This window comes from Sitophilus oryzae, unplaced genomic scaffold (assembly GCF_002938485.1).
Source record: "Sitophilus oryzae breed Bouriz unplaced genomic scaffold, Soryzae_2.0 scaffold_1502_pilon_pilon, whole genome shotgun sequence".
Lineage (NCBI taxonomy): Eukaryota > Metazoa > Arthropoda > Insecta > Coleoptera > Curculionidae > Sitophilus > Sitophilus oryzae.
The window spans coordinates 465,389-492,995 of NW_022146173.1; the positions used below are offsets into that span (position 1 = coordinate 465,389).

At 35.4% G+C, this 27,607-nt stretch overlaps 2 protein-coding genes across 4 annotated transcripts in view; one reads left to right on the forward strand and one right to left on the reverse strand.

Moving 5' to 3' along the window:
- The window catches only part of LOC115878200 (intraflagellar transport protein 140 homolog), a 109,924-nt gene that overhangs the window by 50,515 nt on the left and 31,802 nt on the right, over window positions 1-27,607 (reverse strand). The gene's annotated exons all lie outside the window — the stretch shown is intronic.
- The window catches only part of LOC115878206 (coiled-coil domain-containing protein 186-like), a 70,546-nt gene that overhangs the window by 10,120 nt on the left and 32,819 nt on the right, over window positions 1-27,607 (forward strand). Inside the window, exons 3-4 of one of the 3 annotated variants that reach the window (XM_030894623.1) lie at window positions 4,365-4,754; window positions 6,687-6,898. The exons of the other annotated variants lie outside the window; for them this stretch is intronic. Coding sequence (XP_030750483.1) covers window positions 4,365-4,754; window positions 6,687-6,898 — 602 coding nt within the window. The remainder of the gene's footprint in view (window positions 1-4,364; window positions 4,755-6,686; window positions 6,899-27,607) is intronic. 3 annotated transcript variants of the gene reach the window in all.

A 27,607-nucleotide genomic window follows, 5' to 3' on the forward strand; every position in this document is an offset into this window, starting at 1 on the left:
GCAGTACGATATCCGTCGAAACTGCCGCATTAACGATAAATCGTAGCGTGTGTAGGGAAATTGGATGGTTTGCAGTATGCAGTCGTCAAATCGTTTGCAGTACGGAGCTTCCGTAAAATATCGTATCAACGGGTCGTGTCTGGGGTGGGGTTTGAACGCAAGTCTGAACGTGTAGAGCGTATTCCCTGCCGCAGCGCGCAGTTATGATATAATTTTTATTTATTTTTGGTTTAATCAATATTATGGATTTAAAAAATAAGACGTTCTGGGAAGACTTTATTGATTTATATACAGAAAATAGATGCCTATGGGATGTGAAACCACTTTTTACGCCATTTTCGCTTTTTGATTTCTTTTTGTTCATCATCTTCATCTATTAGTAATTCCGCAGCTACAAGCACGGCAGCTTTCTTCTTTGAAATTCTTGACATAACGGTAGCCCTTCTCGACGAAAAGTGAATAATCTGAACTGCGGCAGTACAATGTGTTGCATCGTGTGTACAAAAAATGGCCGTACTGCAAGCCGTACGATAAATCGTTACGTGTGTAGGCCGTTTTAGGTTTAGCCCGATCCTGTCGTGTGTTACAACCAAACCAAACCACATTCAAAATTCCAAACACACGTGCTTTGATTAAGGCTTGATTAAGGTTTGCAGAGCTTCAGCATTTGCCATAAAATAGCGAGCAGTTTGTTACAAAACCATATAAATTATATATCACTGTAATAACAAAGCTTCAATCTATTTCCGTATTGTAACGGAATTTTAAATTATGTCTTTATTTTCGAGAAAATTTAGTCCAAACATAAGAAATATTTTGTTGATGATTGACCATCAAAATCTTAAAGATAAAGAAGTTATCTAAAAATGTGTTATATTATCGATATAGTATAATCCTTTATCTTTAATTTCCTTCTTGATTTGTGTAAAAATACCTAGCCGAAAATTACGGTACCGGTAATTTTTACCGGTTTTTATTAAATACCGGTACGAAAATTGTTTTTGATGACGATGTGCAAACGAGTCAAATTTCGTGTGCGCAAAAATAAACTCGCGTAAAATAACAATAAACAGCGTAATAGAGAGATATCGCTAAACCGAATAGCGTGCATGGACGTTAATAAGGCCAGGTGTTATTTCCTTTACGTGAGGTGGTATTAACTCTCTTCATTTATAGTTATCGGATCGGAAAGAATTCTGATCGGTCGCGTCCGCTATTTAAACTTAACCTAACTTTGAATTTAAAACTTTGAAATTGTTTTGTTTACTAGGTATTTTAAAACTAAAGGGCTAAAGTGGTTATTTTCAGTGCTTTATTGTTCAACGTCTGCCAGTGGGTTTAGGGCAACAAGCAACAAATTCTCTTAGAAGGGCTAAGTCGTCATCTGCTGTAAACCTAAGACTCTTTATAGGTTCTTTAGTATTGGAAGAGGTTGAATCCATATTTTGGGCCATATTTATTTAATTAAAACTAATCGCAGCTACTTAAATATCAAATTACCTAATAAAATTAAAGCAATAATTCAAACATAACCTAAAATAAAAGATCTCGCCGGCCGGCTCCGGTTGTCAAATACCCGCACATGCCCATTTAAGCAATGTTTAAACGTTATCAGAGGTTATTTAGAAAGAGCGCTTGGTGTAATTGATCCGCAAATTACGTCAGGCGGTAACGTTATTAGCGGGTGTTGCGTTAAAAATTGACTCGCGCCAAAGACTCGCGCATATCGTAACCATGATAAGGTACGCGTAAATACTGGATGACGCTATTCGGTTTTCCCAGGGTTTTCCGATATCTCTCTAATAACTGTGCCGGTCAGGCGCTGTGCACAATTTTAGAGGCCATAAGTGGGCGTGCTATGTGCGCAAACTAGTCACCTAACTAGTGCCCGATTCCGAAAACTGGAACCACGAAAAACAATAAAGAAAAAACAAAGATTATAATCTGTATAATCTGTGGTGAAACGGACTCTTAAGTAGCATTTAAGTGAGTCAGTAAACCATCCCAACTGGCATTATTAAACGATTTGGCTTGTTTCAGATACAAAGCAGGAGCAACTTATCTCGCTCAGCGAAAGCACTAATAAGCGCGCAACAGAAGAAGGCAAATAAACGATACGCGCCTAAAGATACACAAGGTGAGTTATTAAATCATTCGCCCCTGGTGGAACAGGTTCGTCGATGTAAAAGTAAATAGAGTTTTAAATATAAGTCGTCTACCGCGTTTGAGTATATTTCGCATAAAATTAAAAGCTGAATGTACAAGAATGCGCTTAAATGCCCGTTTTCTTCTTAAGCTTGATTTTCATGCGTCCGTTATCCGTTGATACGATGGTCCGACGGCGCTCTGACTGGTCGTAGCGTTTTCGCGCCACTTTTCATCCGTAAATTTTTTTACTGCAGCCCGTCAACGCAGAAAGATCGTACGATATCGGACGTTTTGACACTTTTTTGACAAATTTAATCTAACCTTAATAAAAATCACTAATATATAAAATCCTTAAGTGACTGACATACTGATTAATCACGATCCTGCTCAAACCACTCAACGCAAGAAGCTCAATTTTGGCATACAGCTTGATTCTAGGGTGTAGAGGTTCGATAAGAAGGGATTTTTCGAAATTCAAGTTCCAAGAGGGTGAAACCACCCCTCAAATATTACAATATTTTTTATTTAAAAAACGGTCAAGTTTCCGAAAAAACGCTTAAACACGTATATTTTATTTTGTTTTTTTACATATTTTAAGATTTTTTAAAAATGTATACAGGGTGTTCCGGAAAATCTGGTCATTGATTAATCACGATCCTGTTTAAAGCGCTTGATGTAAAAAGCTGGTTTTTGGAAAACGGATTGATTTTAGGGTGTAGGTTCGATAAGAAGGGATTTTACGAAACTCGAATTCTAAGGGGGTGAAACCACCCCTCAAATATTAGAATATTTTTTATTTAAAAACCGGTGAGTTTTTCGGAAAAACTCTTAAACACGTATATTCTATTTTGTTGTTTTACATATTTTAAGATTTTTACAAATTTATACAAGGTGTTTCATAAAATATGACCATTGAGTAATCACGATTCTGCTTAAACTGCTTGACGTTTAAAGCTGATTTTTGGCAAACGGGTTGACTGTGGGGTGTAGATGTTCGATAAGGAGGGGTTTCTCGAATCTCAAATTCCAAGAGGGTGAAAACGCCCCTCAAATATTACAATATTTGTTATTTAAAAAACGGTTAGTCTTTCGGGAAAACGCTTGGACACGCATAATTTATGTTGTTCTTTACATATTGTGAAATTTTTTTAAAAATCATACAGGGTATTCCAAAAAGTTGGGTAATTGATTAACCACTATTCTGCTTAAACTGCTCGACGTAAAAAGCTTATTTTTGGCAAACGGATTTTTCGAAAGTCAAATTCCAACGAGATGAAAAACAAAATAGATCCTCAAATAATACCAAAGTTATATAATAATATCGCAATATTGTTTTTTCTCATGCTGACATAAATGTGAGAAAATTTTATCCAGTTTGTATGTTAATGGAAATTCTTGCTTTGCTTTATCATCACCATTACAAATGATTAATTCGACGCGAACAAAGTCGCCGGTACACGCTAGTATAATAGTACAAGAGCTAGCATCGTCGGGAAAACGAGAATTTTAAGAAAGCTGGTTCTTTAATATATCTTTTGCTATGCTCTCCTGACCAAAGTGCTGGCCTTTTGGCTGCTGGTAGACTATTGCCGTTCACTACTGCGCATCACATCTGTACAAGATATCCCATTTTCGTGTGTTTTATAAGATTTATTGTTTATGAGTAGAGATACAATGATGCGATTTTCACATTACTTTGCTACTTTTTATGAAACTAAATATACTACACATAGGTTTGTCCTAGCCTACTTAGTTCCTGAAATACAGGGCGAATTAGTAATGCGCAGATGTTTAATACAGATATGATGCGCAGTAGTGAACGCAACGTCTGCCGGCAGCCAGACGTTCCACACTCTGTTCAGAAGAGCATAGCGAAAGATATATTAAAGAACCAGCTTTCTTAAAATTCTCTCGCGAAAACGTTGCTAGCTCTTAGACTATAAGTAAAACAGCGAAATCTCGTTATGGAAATGAAAATATAAAATGGCACAAAATATAAAATGGCACAAGCAAATCGTATATGCAATAAAAAAAACGTAATTTTCTAACCAATCGAAGTCTTTAAATTCAACCAATAAAATTAATATAGTATCATCGTATCGTCGGACAATGATGCATGAAAATCAAGCTTTAGACTCTAGATAAGGTTTACTCTGATATCTTTGAATAAAAAGATTAATGAATTATTTGATAATTCAGTTATTTCTAATTTCTAGGAAATATAGAAAAATATCTTGAAAGGGAAAGGGACCATAGCAAAGGTATTTCTGATATATTTGTGCCCATTGATACGATTAAACCGATAAAATCCACGATAAAACCCAAATCGACTCAACTGCCGATGAGAAGCCAATCCCAAACCAACAAATTTAGCTGCGGAGAGCCTATACATTCCAGCCATTCTAATATCAAATGCGAAACGTCAGCCAACGATAAAACAGAGTGTATTAGTAGAGAAATAGCAATAGATGGTGCTGATGATTCTTGGTCGGATATAACTGATCAGGACGAGGAAATTGATGATAATACGATCAAATGCGAAATAGATAAGGATAAAGAATGTCCCAAAGTCGTGGAAGAAAGATCTACTAAACCAGCTGAAACAAGTAATATTCTAACAAATAATTGATTAAACAAATAGATACATCGCTTGAATTAAACGAAATCCAAACCACAAACCATAGGCAGAATACACACAATGATGACAATACACAAAACTGGGTGCGTCTCGAAAGTGGCTCATCTGTTTAACTTTTTTATTTTGTCAGATAAAAAAACGAGATTTGACTATCACATTTGGTATATCACATAAATTAGAATTGATTGACGTATTCAATTGATCCTGGTCACTTCCTGTTTCACCGGAAATGACTACAACTTTTGATTTTTAAATGGCACCCTCGGTATATTTCTACTTTATCCACGACTCGTCCATAATTTGATTATTATACATGAGTTTATGAAATAATAATAATATCCATTATTCACTAGTGAATAATGGTTTCATTATTCACCGCTTCCACGGATATCTCGATTCAATTTAATTTTAATTCTCGATACATTTTTGTTTTACCTCGATTTAATTTATTTTATTGTTTAATTAGTTAAAGCTAAATTAGTTAAGAAAATTTCAATGTTTTGTTTCCATGTTACTCAATATTTTTTTGACATTAAAAATAAAAACTATAAATTAATATTATCTAAATGTTTTTGATAGATGATTTTTGATACTGGATAAAGTATTTTAATTCTACTCGCATATAATGGCTGTTATTCACTTGATGGATGATTTATTCCGCGTGAATAACAGCCACCATTATAAGCTCGTTGACTAATATACTATTATTCGATAGAAAATGACACTCTGAATAGAATGACATATTAAATGTCAACTTTTGACATTTTCGTTTAAAGAAAAATCATATTTTAAATTTTAATCTAGAGTGCCACGGCTGTGTTAAAAATACTAATTTTTAATCAAGGAGTCTTGGAAAAATAGATTTGATCGTCTAATGTGTTTCGTGTCTTGCCCTGGCCGGTTAAGAGATGCCTAAATCGTATTTTTACTCATATCTCAATTTTTTCAAATGAAACAAGGGTGGTTCGTTAGCATATTTGGAAACAGCATTTTTTACGAATAATTTGGTACGGCACACTTGGTATTTCGAGTCAAATTGTCGTTATGAACCGCAAGTTACAATTTCAAGTAAATCATGTGCGAAAATGTCACAAGTTGACATATGATACGTCATTCGATTCAGAGTGTCATTTTCTATCGAATAAAGTAAAAAATACCGAGGGTGTCATTTAAAAATCAAAAGTTGTAGTCATTTCCGGTGAAACAGGAAGTGACCGAAAACAATTATTGAATACAATCTTTTATTATTCAGTCAGTCTTAATTTATTTCATATACTATACATATACCAAATCTCGTTTTTTTATCTAAAAGTTATAGGGGTGAGCCACTTTTGAGACGCATCCGGTATATACAACTTACAATTCCATACATACGAGGCAATAAGGATACAGGAAAACAATATAACATAAGAACATCCTTCAAAATACAAGAGAATACCGAGATCATTTGTGCAACTTTGTGTCGATTGGACAGTCAGTTACCAGTAAAGGTTAGATGCCTTATTTATCATTTAATGAATAATGAAATCGGGATTTTTAATTTTTTCCTTCTTTATAGGCTAAAAAATAAAACATAGATGATGGAACCACACTAGTGTACTAGACCACAATACACAAAAAACTGAGTTTAGTTATAATTATTAACTGGTGATGCTAAATGTGTGATGCCAAATGCGTCCCCAGGCTTAAAAGTAAGGTGTTTTGGTGTATTGTGGTGAACTAGTGTTTAATTTTGCTTTAACACCAAAGGTTCCAGCTCCAACCGAATTCTACAGGCACTAGGTTTATTAGTCTCAGTTCTTAATGTATATAATTCCTCACACTAATAAAAAAATTAAAATTCTTATAGACATGGATCTGTAAAGTATTATCAATTTTAAAATGAGATACAATTTCATAGGTGAGCAGAGAACTATAGTGTCACAAACGGAGGAAGACAATATAATATTTAGTTACAATCTTAAAGACATGAATTTTATTTCTGAAGATTGGAAAAAGACTATAGCTGCGCTACAGTTGAGACTGTCAGAAATGACACATCAAAACGACTACCTAAATTCGATCATACAGAAGATGGAAATCAAGATTGACGAGACTAACGCTCAACACCAAGTAAGTGATTGATTTTCTTTAAATCGGGAATAAATCGATAAAATAATTGTCGAAAATACGAATAGAATAAATGTTTAACCCTTGGCGAAGGCACAGTGACAGTTTTGTCTGTCGTTTTAATTCACAGGCAGATTTTATGTCATTTTTTGGATGTCGTCGAAATCTTCCCTCATCCGTTGGATAGACAACCCATCTCTAGTATACACACACTTGTAGACTCAGCGATAAGGTAAGCCCCTGCTAGATAACAGAAGTATTTTGAAGCTCTAGTTAGAGGTCAATTAACTTTGTCACTTAACTGCCATTTCCTTCCAGTATGAAGTGAACTAAATTCGGATTTTATGAAACCTAAATCTATGAAAATCGTTCTGATGAATAAATTAATGTTAAAACATTAGACTTAAAACAGGCAAACTTCCGTTAATTACGATGACATTAATGTAAAAGGTAGTACTTTTTTGTCTTATATCATATCTTCCATCCCGTCATTCCATTTCCTGTTCATAAATATTCCGCTATTTTTCCGTAATAAAATAAATTATTGAACCGTTGCGCCATGATATAAGACAAAATCGACGTAAATACAAGTAAATGTTTCTTGTAATGGCGCCTTTAAGTCGTACTTATACAACTATCTCCATAAATTAAAACAAGAAAAAGTTATAAACATTACAAACGGAGGCGTATTATGTTTATGAATGATTCAGGATAGTTCCCACTTTTTTATTTATCGAATATACCTATCGACTTCCCGCAGATTAATCTGTAATTTACTGAATTTCAATCAATCTAGTTCAGGGGCGTAACAGTTAGTTTTTGTTGGGGATTTTATATTCGAAGTAATGTAAACCACTTTTTGTAAATGAATTATATTTATATTTTTATTTTTAATCAAGAAAAATAGTACAGGGTGTCCCATTTTCGTGTGTTTACGGAGTGCACGGGGCATCTCTGTGCTACTTTTTTTATGAAACTAAAGATGCTTCACGCAGATTTGTCCTAACCGTCTTAGTTCCTGAAATACAGGGCGAAATTAAATAAAAATTAAAAATGTTTCATTTTTCGACCCCCTTCATATCTCGGTTATCTTATAACTTATCGAAAAGTTGAAAATTGAACCCAGTAGACATTTTCACGTAGAATCCAGTGGCGTAACTAGTTTTTTAACTGTATATTATTTTTTATTAAATTTGCCTTGTCATGAGCTTTCTAAAAATATAATATAGGTACTAGTTGAAGCCTGGCGCATCCGCCACGACATCAGGAAAAAAATAATTTTTATTTTTATTTTTTAATTAAATGAAAAACAAAAAATCCGGCGACGACAGTATTTAGAAAAGCCAATTAGCTATCTTTTAGTAAAAAAAGCAACTTTCTAGAGCAAGTCGTTACTTCAGTAGAGACGACACAGATGAACATTAGCATTTAGCCTTTTATATATGTAAAAGATACCCTAGACTTATTTTCATAAATAAATTAAAAAATACATTTTTTAACTTTTTAACATAGGCAGCCGGTTTATAATAGACAGTCATGACAATTGAATAATTTATTCAACGTCAAATTTTGGCTCTTCTCCATAGGTAAAGGAAATAAATTTAGATTGGAAAGCCGCTCAAAATATATAATTGTTTTGGGTCGCGACCGTTGTACGCGATCTGGCGCTGCTATAACGGTTGCTAAGAACAACCGCAAACAATAACAGAAATAATTTTCTCTTGTCAAAGTCAGAATCTTCAACAAATATAAAATCTTTTAAAATTTAAACCGCCTTCATTGAAAAAATACCGAAAAGTGTTTAAAGCGTCCATTTTCAGTTTAAAAAAAGTTTAATTTAAATTTTACATACTCAAACCCGTGATAATTGTGAAAAAGTGGCATTAAAAACTAAAAAAACTGTGTTGTGAACTGTCAACTGCAAAAACCATCGTGGATCGTGGCATAACCTGGGTTTCCAATGTTTTATAGGTATTTTACATAGATGTCCTTATATAAAATAACGTTTCTTGTATGCAACACACTGTATTTTATTTATAAAATTAAAAGAGAATAATAGTAAATTTGAATAAATAAAATTTGGCGACATAATTCCGAAAAAAACCGAACCGCTCCGAAATTATCAAAAGCTGTGGGTCGCGACCGTTTGCAAGAATAGCGCCAAACAGTATTTACATTGTCCTTATGGGCCCTTTCCAATCTAAACTTGTTTCATTTATCTATGCAATTGTCCGTGTTGTTGTTTGATTCACTGTAGGTACTAAACACGACAAAACCATAAAATTTTGATTATTTCGAAAAATATTGTCAAGGATGGAATTATTGGATATATAACGATATCATATATTTAAGTTATTTTATATATCCAATAATTCCATCCTTGACAATATGACATGAATAAATGTTTTATACCGTGCTGGCAACTGTTACTTTTGGGTCGGCATTACATGTGTGGAAGTAAATCGCATAGGGATCTTATTAAGTCGGAGTGAGAGAAATGCGACCGACCGACGCGACGCGCGATGGTGTGCTGTTGCGGCGTTGCCGATACGCCTTTCCCTATCAAGTAAAGTAAAATCACGATCGCAAACCGCTTATTTTTAAAAGACTTTTTTTCAAGAGATAACTAGATAAAATCATTAGACATGTTTCTGAGCATCTGAAATGGAATTATAAGGATATCGTTAAGGTGTAATTTTGTTTATAACGAGAAAACGTCAGTAATCGCGATAATTTAAAAACTTAACTTTTTAACACATAACAGGCCATAACTCAAGAACCACTTTAGATATTGAAACTTTTTTTATTTTCAAGATCGGATATTTTACAATAAGTTTACATAAGAAAAATTCGATAAGGTTGTTTTTTCTATTCAAAAATTGTAAACAATCCATCCATTTACTTTTAGAGCATAGCAATTTTCAGCAATCGCGTAATTTTTTTATTGATAAAGATTTTCACATACTGTCTACAAAGAAAATACAGCAGAAGTATTAACAAAGTTCTTGAAAAAACTACAATCTATTATTTCTAATAGATTTCGAGATATCGATTTATGAATTCAGAGTTCTAATAGCGCGACCACTATCGAACACCCACTCAATTCCACTTATTTTTACCAAAAATGCAAGTGTTTCTAGCTCGCACTTAAAAAAATTCAAGCTATAGGGAAAATTACAACGATTCGTTAATAAATGAACAAATTAAGTATCACGAGACGTAATTAAATCGTGAAGCTGAACGCATGACGTACACCTTTCCCTAGAACTTTAAGTACTGACAGAGGTATTGATTGGGTCGACCGGTCAACTGCGACAAATCTGCTATATCCCCTTCCACGTCTCTTAGCGATGTGCACAGTTTCTCGGTTTATTTCATACGTTTGGCAACGTGTTTACTGTCCTCTCTTTGTTCAGTACATTATAAACGCATTGTATTCTTCTTACATACGGAAATCTCGACCCAAGACTAACCTTTGCCAGCCCTTAGGATTAGCCAACGAAGATTCTCATGCAGCGGCAGAGCTCTATTTGGACAGGTAGGTTACCAGGTACAGATATCCTTGTAATTAAAACATTGTAATTTATCGTATTCCAGATATCCAGAGAGAAGACAGCCAGATAAGCGCACATTTCGGAAAAAACAGAGCAACCTAATTCAATATGGATGTTTTAACAAACCCAGATCAAAAAAAATATAATAAAGAAAATGAAGCATCTGAGGTAAATGTTTTGGCATCAGTTGACGCCACACCAGAGACATCTTGTAGATGCATAGAGGAAGATGCGGGTGTATCTAAAACCAAAGTGAAAAAATTTTAAACAATTTAAATTCGAACCTTATAAACTTGTGCATCCCTGGGGATACCTTGAGGATCCTGCGAGATCCTTGAGGATCCTGCGAAACAATTGAAAAAAAATCAAAGAACTCTACTGTTTCTGCTTAGGACACGCTTATATAACCCATCCCTAGGGTAGAAGCAAAAAAGATAAGCCAAAGATAGAAAAAGGAAGGAACAAATTAATTTCACGCATATCAGGTTATGTCATCCTAGTATCTTGTCGGTTTTGTATTTCTGTGGAATAGACGGACCATTACAAACCGCAAAACTCAATTGTAGATATATTTAAGTTGACAGTGAAATAAACACCTTCACACTTTAGTTGTTTCTCGTATTATACGATGCTTAAATTATTATGATTATTTTTATTTGTCCTAGAATTTTGAAATCACAAGAAATGTAAAATTTCTGAAGAGTTGTGAGCTTGTGACTAATCAAATAACCTTTCAATTTTGTTCACAATTTTATTAGTTACATCCTGTACATTTGTACTTAAAATAAAATAAAATGCAGATTGTATATGCAATACATAAATGTATTTATCGTATACATAATGAAAAAATACAGGGTTATCCGAACCAAACTTCGGCACATCTTCGGCAGCATATTCTGCATATTAAAAAAAGTAAAAAAAGTCGTAGAAATGTGTGTCCTAAAATGCTTAGTTTCGGAGATACAGGGTGTAGAAGTTTCATTTTTATTTCGATTTTTTCCAAATAATTTCTGAAGTAACGTCAATATTTGGATGAAATTTGGTGTCTGTGAATTTTTTGACATGAGAAATTTGATTTTGATGTCAATATGACTCCTTGTACAGGGTGGCCCATCGAAAACGTTCCGCAAGGCATAACGGCCAGGGTATTAATTTTTTCAAAAAATTCAAAAACACGTTAATTTTGTTTGTGAGGGCCCAAAATAATTGCAAAATCTTTTGCCCCAAAATAATTGCAAAATCTTCAACCCTCTAAGCGGGGGTGTCATCCCCCGACTTTTTTCAAATGGAAAGGGGGGTCAAGTGGCGCCGCAATGAAAAGAGCTTTCTATTCTCTATATTTCCCCGCTTCGTTTTTGAAAATCGGTCGGGTCATTGAGAAAATATGAAGGATTGAAATTTGAAAAGTTTATTTAAGCATTTATCAGAGTAAATGATAATTAAGGATAAATTCGACCAATTTGCTGTTTTTTCTTATTATTTCTAGATGTTTACGCATTTTTTCACTTGCCACAACGTTGAACGATCAGGTGCGGTAGTTGCTAGATAGCTGCTCTGTGACTTGTACGTTAAAGTTCTTCTCAATATCGTTAAACTGACCCACAATAGAATTTCCAAAAATACCAGCCCACACGTTCAATTTCTGAGGGGTTTGTGTGTGCACCTCGTGAAAAACCCTGGGGTTGTCCTCAACCCAGTACCGACAGTTGTGCCGATTAACTACACCGTTCAAAAAGAAAGTACACTCATGCGAAAAACACACATTAAATAGGAAATTATTATCATTCGCCACTCGTTCACTCATAGCTTCACAAAATTGCAAGCAATGATCAAAATCGTCTTCTTTGAGTTCTTGTTACAAGTGAATTTTGTACGGGTGGAACTTGTGTTTTTTTAATATCCTTTGGAAACTTGTACGATTCCCGCCGGTCTCATTGGCTAATTTTCTTGTACTCAGAATACTGTCCATGGCAACTTGGCCCAATACGAATACCTCCATAGCTTCATTCACTACAGGATTTTCCCTCTGCCTCTTTTTATTCATAACGGAACCAGTTTCGCGAAATTTTGCTACTAACTGGCGAACAATTTTGCCATAAAGGTGTTTGTCAGAATGGCGTTCATTGAATATCTGCGCAACCCGATTGCAAACATCTAGAAATAATAAGAAAAAACAGCAAATTGGTCGAAGGAATTTATCCTTATCATTTACTCTGATAAATGTTTAAATAAACTTTTCAAATTTCAATCCTTCATATTTTCCCAACCACTAGACCGATCTTCAAACACGAAGCAGGAAAGTATAGAGAATAGAAAGCCCTTTTCACTGCGGTACCACTTGACCCCATTTGAAAAAATCGGGGGATGACACCCCCGCTTAGAGGGTTGAAGATTTTGCAATAATTTTTGGGGCAAAAGTTGTCCCCCTCACAAACAAAATTGACGTGTTTTTGAATTCTCTGAAAAAAAAAATTATCCTGGCCGTTATGTCTTGCGGAACGTTTTCGATGGGCCACCCTGTATAGGGCGCCACCTACATATTTTTTAACTAGTTTAAAGTGTAATAACTTTTCGTCCGTACCTGTATAAAACTACAGAATAAAAAATATACATTTACAACGTGTTTTACGTAAAAAAGGTCTCTTAATAAAAATGGCTACGAGTAATGGTTCTCGAGATATTTGGAATCGAAATTATCAATATTTGTCGTCATTGACATTTATTAAACATGTTGACTTGACAGTTATTAGACTGAAATCATAAATTTGAAATGTTTTTGTGCCAAAAGCTCAACAGAAACTGTTTTATTTATTTAAAAAAATAAAAAGTTCCCAAATTTATCATTTCAGTCAAGTGACTTGAGTAACTTACTTGAATTGAGTAACTATCCAGTCAACCTGTTTATTTTTTTGTCAATAATGACATGTATTGTATTGTATTGTATTGTAAAATATCACGGAAATGTATATTTTTTCACCCAGTAGTTTTATACAGATACGGATGAAAAGTTATTACTCTTCAAAACAGTTAAAACTGCAGTGGTGCCTGGGGGTGCCCCCCCCCCCCCCACGTTGGCACACAGCTGTGCACCTCCCAGAGAAATCTTGAATTATGACTATCTTGGCATATTAATTTTTATTTGCTTGTGATGTAGTAAAAATGACGTTTTCTAGTTTTGTTTAGTTAATATTATCACAGATTAGGTATCCTATAAGTATACAGATAAAAATCTTGTCCCTAATTCGTGGTACGAAAATTGTTTTTTATGACGATGTGCAAACGAGTCAAATTTCCTGTGCGCAAAAATAAACTCGAGTAAAATAACAATAAACAGCGTAATAGAGAGATATCGCTAAACCGAATAGCGTGCATGGACGTTAATAAGGCCAGGTGTTATTTCCTTTACGTGAGGTGGTATTAACTCTCTTCATTTATAGTTATCGGATCGGAAAGAATTCTGATAGCGTCGCGTCCGCTATTTAAACTTAACCTAACTTTGAATTTAAAACTTTGAAACTTTACTAGGTATTTTAAAACAAAAGGGCTAAAGAGCTTTATTTCCAGTGCTTTATTGTTCAACGTCTGCCAATGGATTTAGGGCAACAAGCAACAAATTCTCTTAGAAGGGCTAAGTCGTCATCTGCTGTAAACCTAAGACTCTTTATAGGTTCTTTAGTATTGGAAGAGGTGGAATCCATATTTTGGGCCATATTTATTTAATTAAAACTAATCCCAGCTATTTAAATATCAAATTACCTAATAAAACTAAAGCAATAATTCAAAACAATTCAAACATAACCTAAAATAAAAGATCTCGCCGGCCGGCTCCGGTTGTCAAATACCCGCACATGCCCATTTAAGCAATTTTTAAACGTTATCAGAGGTTATTTAGAAAGAGCGCTTGGTGTAATTGATCCGCAAATTCCGTCAGGCGGTAGCGTTATTAGCGGGTGTTGCGTTAAAAATTGACTCGCGCCTTTACTGACTCGCGCATATCGTAACCATGATAAGGTACGCGTAAATACTGGATGACGCTATTCGGTTTTCCGATATCTCTCTAATAACTGTGCCGGTCAGGCGCTGTGCACAATTTTAGAGGCCGTAAATGGGCGTGCTATGTGCGCAAACTAGTCACCTAACTAGTGCCCGATTCCGAAAATTGGAACCACGAAAAACAATAAAGAAAAAACAAAGATTATAATCTGTATAATCTGTGATATTATTTTGTTGCGTTCAAAAAATGTATTAATTTTTATTTTTTTTAGAAAATTTGTAGGTATTTAAGTAATCTACAGGAACATGGTTTGATAACCAAGTCTATGAAATTTATTGATAGAGAAATTCATGTAAACGCTTTATTCAAAAAATGTGTTTTTTAATATTATTCTTCATTTTTTAAAGAAAAAAAGACCTAGACCCCCTTGTGCTCAACCCCAGGCCCCCCCCCCAGGATGAATTGCTAGTTACGCTAATGCATGTAGGTGGCGTCTCCTACAAATAAGGGTCATATAGACATAAAAATCAAATTTATCATGTCAAAACACTCTCAGGAACCAATTTTCATCTAAATATTGATGCTACTTCAGAAATTATTTCGTAAAATTCGAAATAAAAATGAAAATTCCACACCCTGTGTCTCCGAAACCAAACCGAAACTAAGCATTTTAGGACATACATTTATAAGAACTTTTTTACTTATTTTTATCTGCAGAATATGCTGCCGAAGTTTCCGGAATACAGTTCGTACCACCACAGAATATCTAGCTACGCAACAGAAGCCTCGTTACATGTATAAAATTGTAGGTAGCAAAAGGAGACAGGCTTAAAAAGCCTGTCTCCAAATCAGATATTTTGATGCGGTAGTTTCGCTACTACATAATAGAGGGCAATAAATTTAAAAGAAAACAGTTTTCTACAAACAAAATTTAAAAGAATTTTGTGCAGTGTTGCCATAATGTAATTCATATCGTAATACTTCCTGATAAAGCCTACCTTCAAATTTGCTACATCATTTAAACATATTAAAATAGATCAGAGCTGTTTATTTCAATTTGCCATGTTAGTTGGAATTAAATCTTATGAGCTAAATTACAATCACTACCTGACGTTTGATTGTATAATTGAATCCTGAATTTTCATTGTAATTCGGCGACAATATAAGTATTGTTATACTATTATGATACCACTTCCTGACGTTCGATTGTGTTCATATCAAGTTCATATCGTATAATCGGGAAAAAACGGCGTTAGCGATGGCTATGAAATGAATGTCGCTGTCATTTTATATGTAAATTTATATGGAAAATGTCATCGATCGTCCTTTTCGAGCCAACTGGACGCCGTTTTTTTCGGTATCATACGCTATTTGATATATACTATTTTTCATGACATTACAATATTATGGTACCAGCATTATCAAGTGATACCATAATATAGTACCATATTACGATACATGGCGTTCGAATGGGCTTAAATTTGGTATACTATATCTTCAGTGACATTGTAATATCATGGAACCAAGGAGCATATAAAGTGGTACCTTCTATAGTACCATATTTGATGACAGCAATATTAGGTACATGGCGGCAATAGGGCTTAAAGTTGGTATACTACGTATTTTCGGTAACATTGTAATATGATGGTACTATGATGCATATAAAGTGGTACCTTAATATAGTACCATATTACGATACCATTTCCTGGCGTTCGATTGGGCTTAAACTTGGTATACTACGTATCTTCGGTTACATTGTAATATGATTGTACTATGATGTATATAAAGTGGTACCTTAATATAGTACCATATTACGTTACCATTTCATGGCGTTTGATTGTTCTTAAATTTGGTATACTACGGATCTTCGGTGACATTATTGCAATATTATGGTACCTTAAAGCATATCGAGTGGTACCATAATATAGTACACTATTATGATATCATTTCCTGGAGTTCGATTGGGCCCAAATTTGGTATACTTGCGTTTCTTTATAAAGATTTGTTTAATTAATAATTTTAATTTATTTTACGAATTTTAATTTATTGTTCGATGTCGTGACAGCAACTTTTATGCCGAACTAATATATTATTAATTGTACCTGTGTCACTTTTGAAAATCTACCTAGGTCTATATAAATAACGTGGCAAACGGAAGAAATTTGTTATTATAGTATTTTTTAGTCAGTTAACATTTTTTGTACCTACTGCTTTTTAATAAATTATTTCCATTATTATTAAAGTTATATTTCATTACTAACGTTCCAGCATTAATAAATATCACTATCAATCGCCCTGTATATTATTAATTTTAAAGGTAATTAAAGGTATTTTCTTAGTTAACATTATAAGGTAGTGTATATTAAAAATGTATATGTTTTGTAATAATATACTTAAAACTATTTTAATAGCCAAAGGAATAATTAATATAAGTGTATCTGACAAGAAAAGAAGAATAGAAAGAAACACATACTGCATTATACACAATAAAAAGAATGGGATGCCAAATCAAGTCTTTTTGAATCTGGCAACTGTGCATATTTAGCCGAGCTACAAGGCCGTCGACGAGCCGTCCATCCAAAACCGAAAGTTCAAAATTTCTAATTTTATTCTGATTATGATATTGTCGCGCCATCTAGTATTCTATTTGTGCAATTTTAGCTCTTTCATTTCGAGTATTTTTCTGTTGCGTAGCTAGATATTCTGTGGTACCACCCTGTATATCACTCCGTTTAAGAATAAAAACGATGTATGGTGTAGATATAGTGAAAGTATAAAATACGTTGTAAGTACTGCGTACTGGTGTAATTTTATATATCAGCTTTTATTTCAATTACAAATGAGAATATCCAGTTATACATTATGTAGCAGTTTATTTTAAACTGCTTACAAGGATAGAAAAAAAACGAAACACGTATATGCACATATATATTTCTATGATTCTATGTGCATATTGCATAAAATTATTTAATATTAGAATACATAAGCGTAGAGTTCGGGTAAATAAGGGTACCCGGTTCATGAGTCATGACGATTGATTTTATTTTGTGACAACTGACAACTGGTAACAATTTGAGCTCGGGTGTTATTGGTTCTTGTATTCTTAAGTCATTGGTTGTGGCAATATAATTAATCTCTCCAAAAATCGTATATGGGTATTTCGCCACTGCAAGAAAACCTACAAAATAAAATAATTATTTTTTGTAAACACTTCTGCGTTAAACCTAAACGGACGCTGCTTGTCAGAAGTTATGTTTACAGTAATACAAATTTGCCTAACGAGCAAAAATGCTTAACGTTTCGGAAAGTTTATCTCTTTCCGTCGTCGGAAGCAAAAAAATACAAAGAATAAAGAAAAAAACTATTTAAAATATTTAAAATTTATCGCATTCATATGGTATTTTGTATTTTACATTGGTGAAACATCTAGACCCTTAAATGTTCGAATTAAAGAATATAAAGATTATTTAAGAAAGGGAGATTTTCACAAATCTAAGATTTGTCAGCATTCATGGAACACAGGGCACAGAATAAATTTTAATAACGCCAAAATTATAATGAAAGAAGCTATAGCCTCTAAAAGAAAAATAAAAGTGGCTTTCTTAATTCAATCTAATAAAAATAAATGTATTGCTCATGCGTTTGTATATGTTAGTAATGTATGGCAATCGCTTCTTTGATTTTAAAGAACATTACATAAATAAACATAACATACGTAAAAATTAAAAATAATCATACAGAAAGTTTGGGGCTTTTTGGTTTTACCTTATTAAGTAATTGTTATCAGGCAGTAATTGTTAATTTAGAAGTTTAACTTGATATAATGTCATTTTAACAGAACGTCAACGGTTTTTGTAGATGTATCTGTTTTAAAAAAGTAAAGTGTTCTCGAATAGTTGAATTTAAATATTTTAAATAGTTTTTTTCTTTATTCTTTGTATTTTTTTGCTTCTGACGACGAAAAGAGACAAACTTTCCGAAACGTTAAGCGTTTTTTTGTTCGTTAGGCAAATTTGTATATCTGTAAACCTAACTTCTGACCAGTAGTTTCCGTTTGGATTAACACAGAAAAAAAAATACACATATAGGATTTTTTGGAGAGATGAATCCGCCATATATGTAGGTATAGACATTTTTCAATATAATTAATAAATAATAAAAGAGAAATGTTTATCGATGATTAATAATAAATCAATTTAGTACAGTTATTCATTATCTATAATAGTAAATAATTATAGGCAGTTCGTTAGCCAACTTGTAATATATATTTATCAGGATATTTCAGATTAGTATTTACCACTTCGTATCTGTCAACGTGTTGAATTAATATGTGCAGCCTCGATTTTCAATTAATGCCTGTTTAAAATTCAATAGTTTATTTATAGATTCCAGATAGGTATAATCTTCAGGAAAGAGCATTTATTTTACATTTCATTTGCAATCGGAATAATCGCTAATATTTAATTTTTATCTACCTGTAAATTCACATAAAAAGAGAAATTTATAAGAATTTAATTCAATATGTGTTCAAAAGTTCATTATGCAATAAACAACATATTAATCCACCATCATTACATCAACAACATATTAATCACCAGATCGAAAAAAAGGCGTCACACTAGACACTAGACTTTTCAGTTACCTCGGCAGTTTGATTTCAGAAAAGGCCAATATCGACTCTGAAATTCAACACAGGATTAGCAGCGCCTTAAGAACATTCTGGAAATTAAAAGACAGGGTTTTCTACAATCACGACTCAAAAAAGAGTTGTGCCGCAACGAGACCATCTGGAAACGATGTACAGATGACAAGGGTATACCACCCCGTATTAAAATCATTTGCCGGTCCGTAGGAAAAGGGCCAAGTTCAAAAAACCGTTGTTTCTCTTGAAAATTAACAGAAAAAAAATTGTACCTCATTTATTAAGAGTTGTGCCACAACAGAGGCCATCTGGAAACGATGTACAGATGACAAAGGGTACCTCACCCGTATTAAAAATCATTTGCCGGTCCGTAGGAAAAGGGCCAAGTTCAAAAACCGTTGTTTCTCTTGAAAATTAACAGAAAAAAATTGTACCTCATTTATTAAGAGTTGTGCCACAACGAGGCCATCTGGAAACGATGTACAGATGACAAGGGTACACCACCCCGTGATAAAAATCATTTGCCGGTCCGTAGGAAAAGGGCCAAGTTCAAAAAACCGTTGTTTCTCTTGAAAATTAACAGAAAAAATTGTACCTCATTTATTAAGAGTTGTGCCACAACGAGGCCATCTGGAAACGATGTACAGATGACAAGGGTATACCACCCGTATTCAAAATCATTTGCCGGTCCGTAGGAAAAGGGCCAAGTTCAAAAACCGTTGTTTCTCTTGAAAATTAACAGAAAAAAATTGTACCTCATTTTATTAAGAGTTGTGCCACAACGAGGCCATCTGGAAACGATGTACAGATGACAAGGGTATACCACCCGTATTAAAAATCATTTGCCGGTCCGTAGAAAAAGGGCCATTCAAAAAACCGTTGTTTCTCTTGAAAATTAACAGAAAAAAATTGTACCTCATTTATTAAGAGTTGTGCCACAACGAGGCCATCTGGAAACGATGTACAGATGACAAGGGTATACCACTCCGTATTAAAAATCATTTGCCGGTCCGTAGGAGAAAGGGCCAAGTTCAAAAACCGTTGTTTCTCTTGAAAATTAACAGAAAAAAATTGTACCTCATTTATTAAGAGTTGTGCCACAACGAGGCCATCTGGAAACGATGTACAGATGACAAGGGGTATACCACTCCGTATTCAAAATCATTTGCCGGTCCGTAGGAAAAGGGCCAGTTCAAAAAACCGTTGTTTCTCTTGAAAATTAACAGAAAAAAAATTGTACCTCATTTATTAAGAGTTGTGCCGCAACAGAGGCCATCTGGAAACGATGTACAGATGACAAGGGTATACCACCCGTATTCAAAATCATTTGCCGGTCCGTAGGAAAAGGGCCAAGTTCAAAAAACCGTTGTTTCTCTTGAAAATTAACAGAAAAAAAATTGTACCTCATTTTATTAGAGTTTGTGCCACAACGAGGCCATCTGGAAACGATGTACAGATGACAAGGGTATACCACCCCGTATTAAAATCATTTGCCGGTCCGTAGGAAAGGGCCAAGTTCAAAAACCGTTGTTTCTCTTGAAAATTAACAGAAAAAAAAATTGTACCTCATTTATTAAGAGTTGTGCCACAACGAGGCCATCTGGAAACGATGTACAGATGACAAGGGTACACCACCCCGTATTAAAATCATTTGCCGGTCCGTAGGAAAGGGACAAGTTCAAAAAAACCGTTGTTTCTCTTGAAAATTAACAGAAAAAAAATTGTACCTCATTTATTAGAGTTGTTGCCACAACGAGGCCATCTGGAAACGATGTACAGATGACAAGGGTATACCACCCGTATTCAAAATCATTTGCCGGTCCGTAGGAAAAGGACCAAGTTCAAAAACCGTTGTTTCTCTTGAAAATTAACAGAAAAAAAGTTGTACCTCATTTGGTAAAGGTTGTGCCACAACGCAGGCCATCTGGAAACGATGTACAGATGACAAGGGTATACCACCCCGTATTAAAAATCATTTGCCGGTCCGTAGGAAAGGGCCAAGTTCAAAAAACCGTTGTTTCTCTTGAAAATTAACAGAAAAAAATTGTACCTCATTTATTAAGAAGTTGTGTGTTACAACAGAGGCCATCTGGAAACGATGTACAGATGACAAATTTTTTACCCACCACCCCGTATTCAAATCATTTGCCGGTCCGTAGGAAGGGCCAAGTTCAAAAAACCGTTGTTTTCTCTTGAAAATAACAGAAAAAAATTGTACCTCATTTATTAGAGTTGTTGAGCCACAACGAGGCCATCTGGAAACGATGTACAGATGACAAGGGTACACCACCCCGTATTCAAAATCATTTGCCGGTCCGTAGGAAAAGGGCCAAGTTCAAAAAACCGTTGTTTCTCTTGAAAATTAACAGAAAAAAAAATTGTACCTCATTTATTAAGAGTTGTGCCACAACGAGGCCATCTGGAAACGATGTACAGATGACAAGAATTTTACCACCCCGTATTCAAAATCATTTGCCGGTCCGTAGGAAAAGGGCCAAGTTCAAAAAAACCGTTGTTTCTCTTGAAAATTAACAGAAAAAAAATTGTACCTCATTTATTAAGAGTTGTGCCACAACGAGGCCATCTGGAAACGATGTACAGATGACAAGGGGTATACCACCCGTATTAAAAATCATTTGCCGGTCCGTAGGAAAAGGGCCAAGTTCAAAAAACCGTTGTTTCTCTTGAAAATTAACAGAAAAAAAAATTGTACCTCATTTATTAAGAGTTGTGCCACAACGAGGCCATCTGGAAACGATGTACAGATGACAAGGGTATACCACCCCCGTATTAAAATCATTTGCCGGTCCGTAGGAAAAGGGCCAAGTTCAAAAACCGTTGTTTCTCTTGAAAATTAACAGAAAAAAAATTGTACCTCATTTATTAAGAGTTGTGCTACAACAGAGGCCATCTGGAAACGATGTACAGATGACAAGGGTACACCACCCCGTATTAAAAATCATTTGCCGGTCCGTAGGAAAAGGGCCAAGTTCAAAAAACCGTTGTTTCTCTTGAAAATTAACAGAAAAAAATTGTACCTCATTTATTAAGAGTTGTGCCACAACGAGGCCATCTGGAAACGATGTACAGATGACAAGGGTACACCACCCGTATTCAAAATCATTTGCCGGTCCGTAGGAAAGGGGCCAAGTTCAAAAAACCGTTGTTTCTCTTGAAAATTAACAGAAAAAATTGTACCTCATTTATTAAGAGTTGTGCCACAACGAGGCCATCTGGAAACGATGTACAGATGACAAGGGTACACCACCCGTATTCAAAATCATTTGCCGGTCCGTAGGAAAAGGGCCAAGTTCAAAAAACCGTTGTTTCTCTTGAAAATTAACAGAAAAAAAATTGTACCTCATTTATTAGAGTTGTTGCCACAACGAGGCCATCTGGAAACGATGTACAGATGACAAGGGTACACCACCCGTATTCAAAATCATTTGCCGGTCCGTAGGAAAAGGGCCAAGTTCAAAAAACCGTTGTTTCTCTTGAAAATTAACAGAAAAAAAATTGTACCTCATTTATTAAGAGTTGTGCCACAACGAGGCCATCTGGAAACGATGTACAGATGACAAGGATTTATACCACCCCGTATTCAAAATCATTTGCCGGTCCGTAGGAAAAGGGCCAAGTTCAAAAAACCGTTGTTTCTCTTGAAAATTAACAGAAAAAAAAATTGTACCTCATTTATTAAGAGTTGTGCCACAACGAGGCCATCTGGAAACGATGTACAGATGACAAGGGTACACCACCCGTATTCAAAATCATTTGCCGGTCCGTAGGAAAAGGGCCAAGTTCAAAAACCGTTGTTTCTCTTGAAAATTAACAGAAAAAAATTGTACCTCATTTATTAAGAGTTGTGCCACAACGAGGCCATCTGGAAACGATGTACAGATGACAAGGGTATACCACCCCGTATTAAAATCATTTGCCGGTCCGTAGGAAAGGGCCAAGTTCAAAAACCGTTGTTTCTCTTGAAAATTAACAGAAAAAAAAATTGTACCTCATTTATTAAGAGTTGTGCCACAACGAGGCCATCTGGAAACGATGTACAGATGACAAGGGTACACCACCCCGTATTCAAAATCATTTGCCGGTCCGTAGGAAAAGGGCCAAGGATTCAAAAAAAACCGTTGTTTCTCTTGAAAATTAACAGAAAAAAAATTGTACCTCATTTATTAAGAGTTGTGCCACAACGAGGCCATCTGGAAACGATGTACAGATGACAAGGGTACACCACACCCGTATTAAAAATCATTTGCCGGTCCGTAGGAAAAGGGCCAAGTTCAAAAACCGTTGTTTCTCTTGAAAATTAACAGAAAAAAAAATTGTACCTCATTTATTAGAGTTTATTGCCACAACGAGGCCATCTGGAAACGATGTACAGATGACAAGGGTACACCACCCCGTATTCAAAATCATTTGCCGGTCCGTAGGAAAAGGGCCAAGTTCAAAAAAAAACCGTTGTTTCTCTTGAAAATTAACAGAAAAAAATTGTACCTCATTTATTAAGAGTTGTGCCACAACGAGGCCATCTGGAAACGATGTACAGATGACAAGGGTATACCACCCCGTATTAAAATCATTTGCCGGTCCGTAGGAAAAGGGCCAAGTTCAAAAAACCGTTGTTTCTCTTGAAAATTAACAGAAAAAAATTGTACCTCATTTATTAAAGAGTTGTGCCACAACGAGGCCATCTGGAAACGATGTACAGATGACAAGGGTACACCACCCGTATTCAAAATCATTTGCCGGTCCGTAGGAAAAGGGCCAAGTTCAAAAAACCGTTGTTTCTCTTGAAAATTAACAGAAAAAAAAATTGTACCTCATTTATTAAGAGTTGTGCCACAACGAGGCCATCTACAAACGATGTACAGATGACAAAATTTTTACCACCCGTATTCAAAATCATTTGCCGGTCCGTAGGAAAAGGGCCAAAGTTCAAAAAACCGTTGTTTCTCTTGAAAATTAACAGAAAAAAATTGTACCTCATTTATTAAGGTTGTGCCACAACGAGGCCATCTGGAAACGATGTACAGATGACAAGGGTATACCACCCCGTATTAAAAATCATTTGCCGGTCCGTAGGAAAAGGGCCAAGTTCAAAAAACCGTTGTTTCTCTTGAAAATTAACAGAAAAAAATTGTACCTCATTTATTAAGAGTTGTGCCACAACGAGGCCATCTGGAAACGATGTACAGATGACAAGAGATTTATACCACCCGTATTCAAAATCATTTGCCGGTCCGTAGAAAAGGGCCAAGTTCAAAAAACCGTTGTTTCTCTTGAAAATTAACAGAAAAAAAATTGTACCTCATTTATTAAGAGTTGTGCCACAACGAGGCCATCTGGAAACGATGTACAGATGACAAGGGTACACCACCCCGTATTCAAAATCATTTGCCGGTCCGTAGGAAAAGGGCCAAGTTCAAAAAACCGTTGTTTCTCTTGAAAATTAACAGAAAAAAAATTGTACCTCATTTATTAAGAGTTGTGCCACAACGAGGCCATCTGGAAACGATGTACAGATGACAAGGGTATACCACCCCGTATTAAAAATCATTTGCCGGTCCGTAGGAAAAGGGCCAAGTTCAAAAAACCGTTGTTTCTCTTGAAAATTAACAGAAAAAAAATTGTACCTCATTTATTAAGAGTTGTGCCACAACGAGGCCATCTGGAAACGATGTACAGATGACAAGGGTACACCACCCCGTATTCAAAATCATTTGCCGGTCCGTAGGAAAAGGGCCAAGTTCAAAAAACCGTTGTTTCTCTTGAAAATTAACAGAAAAAAAATTGTACCTCATTTATTAAGAGTTGTGCCACAACGAGGCCATCTGGAAACGATGTACAGATGACAAGGGTACACCACCCCGTATTCAAAATCATTTGCCGGTCCGTAGGAAAAGGGCCAAGTTCAAAAAACCGTTGTTTCTCTTGAAAATTAACAGAAAAAAAATTGTACCTCATTTATTAAGAGTTTATTGCCACAACGAGGCCATCTGGAAACGATGTACAGATGACAAGGGTATACCACCCCGTATTAAAAATCATTTGCCGGTCCGTAGGAAAGGGCCAAGTTCAAAAACCGTTGTTTCTCTTGAAAATTAACAGAAAAAAAATTGTACCTCATTTATTAAGAGTTGTGCCACAACGAGGCCATCTGGAAACGATGTACAGATGACAAGGGTATACCACCCGTATTCAAAATCATTTGCCGGTCCGTAGGAAAAGGGCCAAGTTCAAAAACCGTTGTTTCTCTTGAAAATTAACAAAAAAAATTGTACCTCATTTATTAAAGAGTTGTGCCACAACGAGGCCATCTGGAAACGATGTACAGATGACAAGGGGTACACCACCCGTATTCAAAATCATTTGCCGGTCCGTAGGGAAAGGGCCAAGTTCAAAAAACCGTTGTTTCTCTTGAAAATTAACAGAAAAAAAAATTGTACCTCATTTATTAAAGAGTTGTGCCACAACGAGGCCATCTGGAAACGATGTACAGATGACAAGGGTATACCACCCCGTATTCAAAATCATTTGCCGGTCCGTAGGAAAAGGGCCAAGTTCAAAAAAGCCGTTGTTTCTCTTGAAAATTAACAGAAAAAAATTGTACCTCATTTATTAAGAGTTGTGCCACAACGAGGCCATCTGAAACGATGTACAGATGACAAGGGTACACCACCCCGTATTCAAAATCATTTGCCGGTCCGTAGGAAAAGGGGCCAAGTTCAAAAAACCGTTGTTTCTCTTGAAAATTAACAGAAAAAATTGTACCTCATTTATTAAGAGTTGTGCCGCAACGAGACCATCTGGAAACGATGTACAGATGACAAGGGTACACCACCCCGTATTCAAAATCATTTGCCGGTCCGTAGGAAAAGGGCCAAGTTCAAAAAACCGTTGTTTCTCTTGAAAATTAACAGAAAAAAAAATTGTACCTCATTTATTAAGAGTTGTGCCACAACGAGGCCATCTGGAAACGATGTACAGATGACAGGGTATACCACCCCGTATTAAAAATCATTTGCCGGTCCGTAGGAAAGGGCCAAGGATTCAAAAAACCGTTGTTTCTCTTGAAAATTAACAGAAAAAAATTGTACCTCATTTATTAAGAGTTGTGCCACAACGAGGCCATCTGGAAACGATGTACAGATGACAGAAGGTACACCACCCCGTATTCAAAATCATTTGCCGGTCCGTAGGAAAAGGGCCAAGTTCAAAAAAACCGTTGTTTCTCTTGAAAATTAACAGAAAAAAAATTGTACCTCATTTATTAAGAGTACAAGGCCATCTGGAAACGATGTACAGATGACAAGGGTATACCACCCCGTATTAAAAATCATTTGCCGGTCCGTAGGAAAAGGCCAAGTTCAAAAAACCGTTGTTTCTCTTGAAAATTAACAGAAAAAAAATTGTACCTCATTTATTAAGAGTTGTGCCACAACGAGGCCATCTGGAAACGATGTACAGATGACAAGGGTACACCACCCCGTATTCAAAATCATTTGCCGGTCCGTAGGAAAAGGGCCAAGTTCAAAAAACCGTTGTTTCTCTTGAAAATTAACAGAAAAAAAATTGTACCTCATTTATTAAAGAGTTGTGCCACAACACGAGGCCATCTGGAAACGATGTACAGATGACAAGGGTATACCACCCGTATTAAAATCATTTGCCGGTCCGTAGGAAAGGGCCAAGTTCAAAAAACCGTTGTTTCTCTTGAAAATTAACAGAAAAAAATTGTACCTCATTTATTAAGAGTTGTGCCACAACAGAAGCCATCTGAAACGATGTACAGATGACAAGGGTATACCACCCGATTATTAAAAATCATTTGCCGGTCCGTAGGGAAAAGAGGCCAAGTTCAAAAACCGTTGTTTCTCTTGAAAATTAGCAAGAAAAAATTGTACCTCATTTATTAAGAGTTGTGCCACAACTGAGGCCATCTGGAAACGATGTACAGATGACAAGGGTACACCACCCCGTATTCAAAATCATTTGCCGGTCCGTAGGAAAGGGCCAAGTTCAAAAAACCGTTGTTTCTCTTGAAAATTAACAGAAAAAATTGTACCTCATTTATTAAGAGTTGTGCCACAACGAGGCCATCTGGAAACGATGTACAGATGACAAGGGTACACCACCCGTATTCAAAATCATTTGCCGGTCCGTAGGAAAAGGGCCAAGTTCAAAAAACCGTTGTTTCTCTTGAAAATTAACAGAAAAAAATTGTACCTCATTTATTAAGAGTTGTGCCACAACGGGCCATCTGGAAACGATGTACAGATGACAAGGGTACACCACCCCGTATTAAAAATCATTTGCCGGTCCGTAGGAAAGGGCCAAGTTCAAAAAAACCGTTGTTTCTCTTGAAAATTAACAGAACAAAAATTGTACCTCATTTATTAAGAGTTGTGCCACAACGAGGCCATCTGGAAACGATGTACAGATGACAAGGTATCCCGTATTCAAAATCATTTGCCGGTCCGTAGGAAAAGGGCCAAGTTCAAAAAACCGTT